General features: G+C 45.5%; 1 protein-coding gene across 1 annotated transcript in view; it reads left to right on the forward strand.

Annotated features, from left to right (window-relative positions):
- The window catches only part of LOC140207445 (uncharacterized), a 51,741-nt gene extending 41,604 nt beyond the window's left edge, over positions 1–10,137 (forward strand). Inside the window, exon 4 of the mRNA XM_072275967.1 lies at positions 8,465–10,137. Within this exon, the coding sequence (XP_072132068.1) occupies positions 8,465–9,949 (1,485 nt within the window). The 3' untranslated portion in view covers positions 9,950–10,137. The remainder of the gene's footprint in view (positions 1–8,464) is intronic.
- Positions 10,138–10,677: the final 540 nt, after the last annotated feature.

Consider the following 10,677-nt stretch of genomic DNA (forward strand, 5'->3'; position numbering starts at 1 on the left):
TTTACATAGGGGAAATCATGCTTGACTGATCTTCTGGAATTTTTTGAGAATGTAACTATGAAAATGGACATGGGAAAGCCAGTGGATGTAGTGTACCTGGACTTTCGGAAAGCCTTTGATAAGGTCCCACATAGGAGGTTAGTGTGCAAAATTAGAGCAAATGGTATTGGGGGTAGGGTACTGACATGGATAGAAAATTGGTTGGCAGACAGGAAACAAAGAGTAGGGATTAATGTGTCCTTTTCAGGCAGTGACTAGTGGGGTACCGCAAGGCTCGGTGCTGGGAACACAGCTATTTACAATATACATTAATGATTTAGATGAAGGGATTAAAAGTAACATTAGCAAATTTGCAGATGACACAAAGCTGGGTGGCAGTGTGAAATGTGAGCAGGACGTTATGAGAATGCAGGGTGACTTGGACAGGTTGGATGAGTGGGCAGATGCAGTTTAATGTGAATAAATGTGAGGTTATCCACTTTGGTGGCAAGAACAGGAAGGCAGATTACTTTCTAAATGGTGTTAAGTTAGGAAAAGGGGAAGTACAACGAGATCTCGGTGCTCTTGTTCATCAGTCACTGAAAGTGAGCATGCAGGTACAGCAGGCAGTGAAGGAAGCTAATGGCATGCTGGCCTTCATAACAAGGGGAATTGAGTATAAGAGCAAAGAGGTCCTTCTGCAGTTGTACAGGGCCCTGGTGAGACCACACCTGGAATATTGTGTACAGTTTTGGTCTCCAAATTTGAGGAAGGACATTCCAGCTATTGAGGGAGTGTAGCATAGTTTCACAAGGTTAATTCCCGGGATGGTGGGACTGTCATATGTTGAAAGATTGGAGCAACTGGGGTTATATACACTGGAATTTAGAAGGATGAGAGGGGATCTGATTGAAATGTATAAGGTTGTTAAGGGATTGGACACACTGGAGGCAGGAAACATGTTCCCGATGTTTGGGGAGTCCAGAACCAGAGGCCACAGTTTAAGAATAAGGGGTGGACAATTTAGAATGGAGTTGAGGAAAAACTTTTTCACCCAGAGGGTTGTGGTTCTGTGGAATGCTCTGCCTCAGAAGGCAGTGGAGACCAATTCTCTGGATTCTTTCAAAAAAGAGTTAGATAGAGCTCTTAAAGATAGTGGAGTGAAGGGATATGGGGAGAAGGCAGGAACTGGATACTGATTGTGGATGATCAGCCATGATCACAGTGAATGGTGGTTCTGACTCAAAGGGCTGAATGGCCTACTCCTGCACCTATTGTCGATTGTCTAAGAGTGTCTTAAAAGACCCTACTGTATCCACATCTACCAATGTCTCTGGCTGTGCATTCCACACACCCACCACTCTTTGACATCTCCTGTGTGCCTGCTTCCAAGCACCTTAAAACTATGCCCCTTGTGTTAGGCATTTCAGCCCTGGGAAAAAGCCTCTGGCTATCCACACGACCAATATCTCTCATCAACTTATACACCTGCATGAATTTCCTGCATGATTTTCCCCAGGCTGAATAAGACGATGAGCTCCCTGTGTATTTGAAGTTCTTCAGTGCTAAGAAGTAATTTAGCTAAACTCCTTCTTCGCTGATCTTTTCAACGTTTTTGGTCATTTTCACTAATTTCAAAGGACTGTGCCTCAGACAGCTGGGCTGTTGCAAAGCGCCTCTAAAGTCTGACAGCAGACTAGCGAATGATTCTTTGATGGAGCAGAGTCAGAAACCAATGAGATGCCGGCCTGAGTCAGGGCTTTGAGGCTCCAGAGAGAGATGTGGTCTAGAGTTTATGAGGAGGAGGAGGAATCAGACCAGCAATTTGTGTCTACAAATGAAACATTTGGAAACTGATTGATTGAAAAAAAAATGTTGGTTAATTTCTGCAAAATACTGGAAGAAATCAGCAGATCTGGCAACAAATGTGGAGAGGAATAAGTAGATAACATTCAGGCCGAACCCTTTCAGCATGCCTAGACTATGTACTCCTCTGCTTAGTCGCTACCTGAACTGCAGAGTTCCTCCTGCATTTTGTGTGTTTCCGTCTCTGTACTTCCAGCAACTGCAGAATCTGTTGTGTTTTATATCTACGTTTGTAAGAGGATTTTACTTTGGCATTTGATACACGTTGATATTGAGTATATTGTTTATGGGAGCCGCTTTCTTCGTTAAAACAGCTGCTGAACAAAAAAAACTTAGGTATGGACATGGAACAGGTGCTTACAGAAACTTGTAATGGCGCCGTGATTACCCATAAATCCCTGCATTAGAAATTTCGCCGAAGCACCGATCAAATGCGCAGGCGTAAAGGTTGTGACGTTGTCGAATATCACGCATGCGCGCAGTACAGTGGGCCTAAGTAGATCTGCTGCAGGTAAGAGGGAGCCTCCGGGACAATTGCTGTTAATTCCGGACACCGTGGCCCGAAATCCCGGGACAGTCCTGCTCTCTTCCCTCTCTCTCAGCCCCACCATCCGTACACGGGCCCCGGGGAGCTTCCGGCTGATGAGGGAATGGGAACCGATGGGTCTCTCAGACAGAGCTGAGCTCCAGCTGTCTAAATGCAAGGATCGGGAACTCGGAGAAAGGGAACAAAATCTTTTACATCAGCTGTTGTGAAAATCACCTTTGTTCTGCCTCCAGTCACAAACAAGAGAAAATCTGCAGAGAGGGCACAGTTTTAAGGTGCTTGGAAGTAGGTACGAAGGAGATGTCGGGGTGTTGTGTTCTTTATACGTACCGTGGGTTACTGATAACAAACCATATTCTGCAGAATTGAACTTGTATTTAACAGCAGCAAAACCACGGTTTACACTGCCATGCTTCTAGATCATTCTTCATTTCTACTCATGCTCAGAACTCTGTCCAGTCACGTCCTGACACGTGATATCACCACAAGAGGTGAGTTTTTTTACACAGGGTGGTGAGTGCGTGGAATGGGCTGCCGGTAACTGTGATGAAGCCGGATACAACAGGGTCTTTTAAGAGGCTCCTGGATAGGTACACAGCATGTAGAAAAATACAGGGCTATGGGGAACTCTAGGGAATTTCTGAAGTAAATAATGTTCAGCACAGCATTGTGGGCCGAAGGGCCTGTGTTGTGCTGTATAAATGGGGAAGTCACTTACCCATGACCTCTGGTTGTCGTCCCACCCAACATCAGTGGAAAAAGCTGCTTGCATTTACCCTATCTATACCCTCATACTTTTGTACACTTCCAACAAATCCTCAAAGCAATGTATGATTTCCTTGTTTATGCTTAGAGCCTTTTTTAGGTGTATAGGATGATGAGGGGCATTGATCATTTGGATAGCCAGAGGCTTTTCCCAGGGCTGAAATGGCCAACATGAGGGGCGTAGCTTTAAGCTGCTTGGAAATAGATACCGAGGGGATGTCAGGGGTAAGTTTTTTACACAGAGTGGTGGGTGTGTGGAATGCACTGCCTGCGGTGGTGGTCGAGGCAGATACAATAGGGTCTTTTAACAGCCTCCTAGATAGGTACATGGAGCTTAGAAACATAGAGGTCTATGTGCTAGGGAAATTCCAGGCAGCTTCTAGAGTAAGTTACATGATTGGCACAACATTGTGGGCTGAATGGCCTGGAATATGCTGTAGATTTCTATGCTCTATGTTGAAGAGCGAAATGACTTTGGCTATCCTACAATCCTCTGATAACTCCCCTGTCACTAAGGATGATTTAATTATCTCTGCTGGGGCCCCAACAATTTCTGCACTTGCCTCCCATGGGGTCCAAGGGAGCACCTTATCATGCCCTGAAGATTTATCCACCCTAATCTGCCTCAGGATAGCAAACATTTCCTCTTCTTTAATCTGTACAGGGTCCATAATTTTAATGCCACTTTTCCACACTCTCATTGACATTGTGTCCATCTCCTGAGTAAATGAGATGGAAAAAATATTTAAGATCTCCCCCATCTGCTTTGGTTCCACACGTGGATTGCCACTCCAGTCTTCCAGAGGACCAATTTTGTGCCTTGCAATTCTTTTGCTTTTAATCTATCTCCAGAATCCCTGAGGATTATCCTTTATCTCTTCTGTGAGGGGAATCTCATGCTTTCTTTCAACCGTCCTGAATTATTTCTTATGTGTCCTCTTGCATTTCTTATACTCCATAAGAACCTACCTGCCTATCCCTGTTATGCAACTCCATTTTGTGCTTCACCAGGTTCTCAATATCACTTGAAAACCAAGAGATACAGTTTCTATCTTTACCTTTTATTCTGACAAGCACATGCCCAGTTTGTTCTTACAAAATTTTGCTTTGAAGTCCTCAATTTACCAAGCTTACCTTTGCCATAAGGCAGCCTGTCCCACGCCACAGTGGCCAGATCCTAGTGTCATAATTCCAGGTGTTGATCCATGCCCTGAACACATCTGCCTTTCCTACGCTGCTCCTTGTATTGAAATATACAGGGCTCAGCATATTCACTGCACCATGCTCAATGTTTTTCATTCCTGACTTTGTCTGAGGACTGAACAACATCTGTCTCCACAACCTCTCCACTATCTGTTCTGTTATTCAGGCCCCCAATCCCCCTGTAACTTTAGCTTAGCCCCCCCCCCCTTACCCCTACCTCCCACCGTACAGCTCTATCACCCCTTTGGCTTTCCTCCCCCAGATTCATAAAAAGGAGGTGCATACCAGGTACAGGCAGATTGGAACAATTGGGGTACTTATGAAGTACAGGAAATTCAAGTGAACACTTATGAAAGAAATAAAAGAAGGCATGAGGTTGCCCCAGCAGACAAAGTGAAGGAGAATCCTCAGGGATTCTGCAGATATATTATGAGTGAAAAGATTGCAAGGGAAAAAATTAATCCTCTGCAAGATCAGAATGGTAATCCATATGAGGAGACAAAATAGATGTGGGAGATTTTTTTTGCATCCGTATTTACACAGGAGATGGTCACAGAGTCTATAGAAGTGAGGCAAAGCAGCATCAACTTCATGGACCCTGTACAGATTACAGAGGTGGAGGTGCTTGCTGTCTTCAAGGCAAATTAGCGTGGATCAATCCCCAGGGCCTGACAAGTTGTTCCCTGGGACCCTGCGGCAGACAAGTGCAGAAATTGTCGGGGCCCAAGCACAGATATTTAAATCACCCTTAGTGACAGGTGAGGAACTGGAGGATTGGAGGACAACCAATGTTGTTCCGCTGTTCAAGAAAGGCTCTAAAAATAAACTAAGAGATTGTACATTGGTGAGCTTGACATCAGTAGTGGGAAAGCTATTGGAACGTGTGTGCAGGAACTGGATATATACTGTAAGTACTTGGATAGATGTGGACTGATTAAGGATAGACAGCATGGCTTTGTGCACGGTAGGTCATGTCTCACCAATCTTACAGAGCCTCTCGAGGAAGTTATCAGGAAAGTGGATGAAGGCAAGGCAGTGGATGTTGTCGACATGGACTTTAGCAAGGCACTTGACAAAGTCTCATATGGGAGGTTGGTCAAGAAGGTTCAGTCACTCAGCATTCAAGATGAGATAGTAAATTGGATGAGACACTGGCTTTGTGAGAAGCCAGAGTGTGGTAGCAGATGGTTGCCTCTCTGACTGGAGGTCTGTGACTAGTGGTGTGCCACAGGGATCAGTGCTGGATCTGTTATTGTTTGTCATCTATGTTAATAATCTGGATGATAACATGGTTAGCTGGATCAGCAAATTTGTGGCTGACACCAAGATTGATGGTGTAGTGGTCAGCGAGGAAGACTATCATGGCTTGCAGTGTGATCTGGACCAGCTGGGAAAATGGTTTGAGAAACGGAAAATGGAATTTAACGCAGATGAGTGTGAGGTGTTCCATTTTGATAGGACCTAGGTAGCACGAGGATTGCTGTAGAAGAAAAGGATCTGGGAATTCAGGTCTATATTTCACTGGAAGTGGTGTCACAGCTCGAGGGGGACAAAAAGAATGATTTTGGCAAATTGGCCTTCGTAAACCAAAGTACTGAGTACAGGAGACGGATGTTATGTTGACATTATACAAGACAATGGTGAGGCCTAACTTGGAGTGTTGTGTGCAGTTTTGCTCACCAACATGCAGGAAAGATGTAAAAGAGGTTGAAAGAGTTTAGAGAAAATTCACAAAGATGTTGCCAGGTCTGGAGGACTTGGGTTATAAGGAAAGAATGAACAGGTCAGGACTTTATTCCTTGGAATGTAGAAGATTGAGGGAAGGTTTGATGGAGGTATACCACTATTATGAGGGTTTATAGATACGGTAAATGCAAGCTGGCTTTCTCCACTGGGATTGGGTGGGACGACAACCAGAGGCCATGGGTTAAGGGTGAAAAGTGAAACGTTAAGGGGAACATGAGGGGAAACTTCTTCACACAGATGGTCATCCGGGTGTGGAATGAGCAGCCAGCACAAGTGGTGCATGCGAGCTCAATTTCAACATTTAAGAGGTTTGCATAGGTACCTGGATGGTAGGGGTATGGGAGTGGGCAGTTTAAATAGTTCAGCACAAACCAGATGGCCCAAAGGGCCTGTTTCTGCGTTGTACTTTTCTACGTCCACACTACACCGGATAATTTTGAAAACAAACCTTTTACTCTTTGTTTTGACCCTCCGTCCACACTAAAGTGGCATTTTCATCCCCCGAAAAAGGAGATTTTCAGAAACTGTCTCCAGAGTGAATAAATCTGAAAACGCCTAATATCCATCGTAGTGTGTACGGGGTAAATGGAGAGATTTAAAAACGCTGTCATGACAACACCACAACAACAATGCTTTTTCTGCTGCTGCTTGGTACTGCGCAAGCACTGCCGGACGGCTGTTATAACGGGCAGTCGGTGTGAACAGCGTGAGAGTTAAATTGTAAAGTGAGCTTTTTTGACTATTTAAAAATGCTGTCATGACGTGCCGGAACAGATCGCCGCAGCACCGCATTTTGTTGTTTTCTTGAACACAACCCCCCACCAACCTAACAATTTCAGAACAGACGGCAACGAGGCTGAAGCCAGAAGAGTTAGAAATGTACTCACCAAATACCTTGACCCATAGCTTACTGAATAAATAAGTATACTCACTTTGCCCTGTTCTCTGTCCTTGCTTGTATGAAGGTGGTTTACCTATTTATGCAAGTACTTCTCTGACAAATAGATGTGTAACAGCTTAATGTAACGTTGTATTGAAATACAAGATAACACTGATGCAGATATGTTTTATACATTTAACAAGGTGCCTTATTAATGCAACAGAGTTAGTCAGTTTTTCGATGTTTGTCGTCAGCCGGGTCATGCTGTCCATGAACTCCCCGTCCATTGCCTCCATACGCTCCAGTACTTGATTTCAGTTTTAAGTCCTCCTGCGCAAGAGCCAAGAGCAATTCCTTTTAAAGTTTTCTACTCTGTAACTGGACAAACACACACCAAGTATACTGTTTCCTCTTCGCTTGTTTTCTGTGTGTCCTGCGCATACCCAGTGGGAGGAGATTCGCCCAAATATCCGTTCTAATGTGGACAGAGATATTTTGAAATATGCTTGGTGTGGATGCCTATCGTTTTTACTCGAAACTGGCATTTTTAAAATTATCTGGCGTAGTGTGGACATAGCCTAAGACTGTGACAAGAACCTGAAATAATACTAATATTCACTCTACTTCCTTTTAACAGCTGTGCAGACCAACCATACATCTGAGTAGGAGATATTTACATGGCGTTAAAACTGTGGCACTTTGAACTAACAGTACATACAAGAAAATCCCAGCTGCACGTTAACTAAGGCTATTTGCTTGAGAGTGTTTCAGTTACTGTGGGGCCAGGACCCATGCAGCTCAGTGGGAACAGGGAATAATACTAATGGAGAGAGTCAACCTGAGCCAGGTCACAGATTGGAGATGGCAGAAATATCCCATTCTTATCAAGACAGGAAGAGCATCAGAGAATTTGATGGTATTTCCAGATACCAGCACTGTGCCCGGTTAGAAAATGATTTCTCTCTCCAACTTGGGTTGAATCTCACTGTAACAGTATGATGCCAGATCACACCTTGGCAACTGAACCGATCTCATCTGAAATGTTGTCCTACCCCCATTGATGGATTTTGTAAATCTTTTTACAGGTTAAAAATGAGAAGGAATTGGTCTCTGGGAATCTCGAGCACAACATACCAGTTTCACTGTCTCTATCCAGATATTTAAGAAGTGGAGCAAAGGATTCAGTCAACCATCCTTCCTGCTCAGACTGTGGGGAGGGATTCACTTGATCATCTTGCCGACTGGCACGCCCGTCATTTTACACAGGGGAAAGGCAGTTCACCTGCTCAGACAGTGGGAATGGATTCACTCAGTCATCTCAACTGAAGGTACATCAGCAAGTTCACACTGGGACAAGGCCATTCACCTGTTCTGTGTGTGAGAAGGGATTCACTCAGACTTCCCACCTGTGGACACACCAGTTAGTTCTCACAGGGCAAAGGCTGGTCATCTGCTGAGTTTGTGGGGAAGGATTCACATGGTCATCTGACCTAATGGCTCACCAGCGAGTTCACACTGGGGAGAGGCCGTTCACCTGCTCAGACTGTGGGAAGGGATTCACTTTCTCATCTAAACTGAAGGTACATCAGCAAGTTCACACTGGGGAGAGGCCGTTCACCTGCTTGGACTGTGGGAAGGGATTCACTAGATCATCTCACCTACAGAGACACCAGTCAGTTCACACTGGGGAGAAGCCATTCACTTGCTCAATCTGTGGAAAGACATTCACTCAGTCATCCAACCTACAGAGTCACCAACGAGTTCACACTGGGGAGAGGCCATTCACCTGCTTAGACTGTGGGAAGACATTCACTCAGTCATCCCACCTACAGAGACATCAGTCAGTTCACACAGGGGAGAAGCCATTCATCTGCTCAGACTGTGGGAAGGGATTCACTCTGTCATCCTCCTTATTGGCACACCAATCAGTTCACACTGGGGAGAGGCCATTCACATGCTCAGTGTGTAGGAAGGGATTCACTAAATCATCTCACCTACTGTTACATCAGTCAGTTCACACTGCAGAGAGGGATTTCACCTGCTCAGCTTGTGGGAAGAGATTCCCTCACTCTTCCACCCTACAGAGACACCAGCGAGTTCACAGTGGGGAGAAGCTGTTCACCTGCTCAGAATGCGGGAAGGAATTCACTCAGTCATCCCACCTACAGAGACACCAGCGAGTTCACACTGGGGAGAAGCCGTTCACCTGCTCAGTCTGTGGGAAGGGATTCACTCAGTCATCCAACCTACAGAGTCACCAACGAGTTCACACTGGGGAGAAGCCATTTACCTGCTCAGAATGTGGGAAAGGATTCACTCAGTCATCCGGACTACTGGCACACCAGCGAGTTCACACAGAGGAGAGACCATTCACCTGCTCAGACTGTGGGAAGGGATTCACTCGGTCATCCGATCTGCTGGCACACCAACGAGTTCACACAGGGGAGAGACCATTCACCTGTTCAGACTGTGGGAAGGGATTCCATGGATCATCTGACCTTCACAGACACCAGCGATTTCACACTGGGAAGAAGCCGTTCACTTGCTCAGTCTGTGGGAAAATGTTCACTTTATTATATCACCTACGGAGTCACCAGCGAGTTCACACTGGAGAGAGGCCGTTCACCTGCTCGGACTGTGGGAAGACATTCACTCAGTCATCCGACCTACAGAGTCATCAGCGAGTTCACACTGGGGAGAAGCCGTTCACCTGCTCAGACTGTGGGAAAACGTTCACTCAGTCATCCAACCTACAGAGACATCAGCGAGTTCACACTGGGGATAAGCCGTTCACCTGCTCAGTCTGTGGGAAAACATTCACTCAGTCATCCCACCTACAGAGTCACCAGAGAGTTCACACTGGGGAGAAGCCATTCACCTGCTGTGAATGTGGGAAGGGATTCACTCAGTCATCTAACCTTGTGACACACTGCCGGGTTCACACTGTGAGAAACTTTCAATAAGCTGAATGCTGGATATTTGTCCATCATCGTTGCTGAATGCAATTTTGAGAGTAACTGTTGGTGCTGAACTCTGCAATTATTGCTGCTGCTCACCACACCCAGATCTGCACCCTGGTCACTGGGCATGGGAGGAGTTTTTTCTGTGGCACATTCACCTCTAATGGGACTGGAGTTTAATATTCTGGATCTGAGACAAATAAATCAGTTCTATTTTAAACTCTGTCTGTGGTACTTAGTGAATTTATAACACACCTAGTGTACAGTAGAGAGTCAACTCAGGCCTGCTGGACCCTGCCAGTGATTCAGTTCCACAACAGTCCTTTTAAATCCTCCCCTGTTGTTCTCCTCTCGCTGTCCCTGTGGTGATGGGTTCCAAACAGTCACCACTCTGTGGGTGAAGAGGTTTCCCTTGAATTCTCTGCAGACTGAAGAAGTCGAGCTGACTGCAGTTCTGTCTGAGATGTTCTTTGCCCCTCAAATCTCTGGGCTGAGGAAGAATGACATTGGGAGTTAACCTCCTTATTCAGGGCTCATTTCCACATTATGGGTCATTTTCCCTGCTTCTAAAGGGTTGTTAGAAAACACCACTGTCCTCTGAAGACTGAAAGCAGAATGGGAAACCATTAGTTGGATGTTCAACAGAGTAGGGTCAGAAACCAGAGGCGGGTTTGCACAGGGCGGTGTTAGGGGCTCTGGACGATGGTCGGATTAAAAACGTATGATGAGAA

This window comes from Mobula birostris, chromosome 13, assembly GCF_030028105.1.
Source record: "Mobula birostris isolate sMobBir1 chromosome 13, sMobBir1.hap1, whole genome shotgun sequence".
NCBI classification, from domain to species: Eukaryota; Metazoa; Chordata; class Chondrichthyes; order Myliobatiformes; family Myliobatidae; genus Mobula; species Mobula birostris.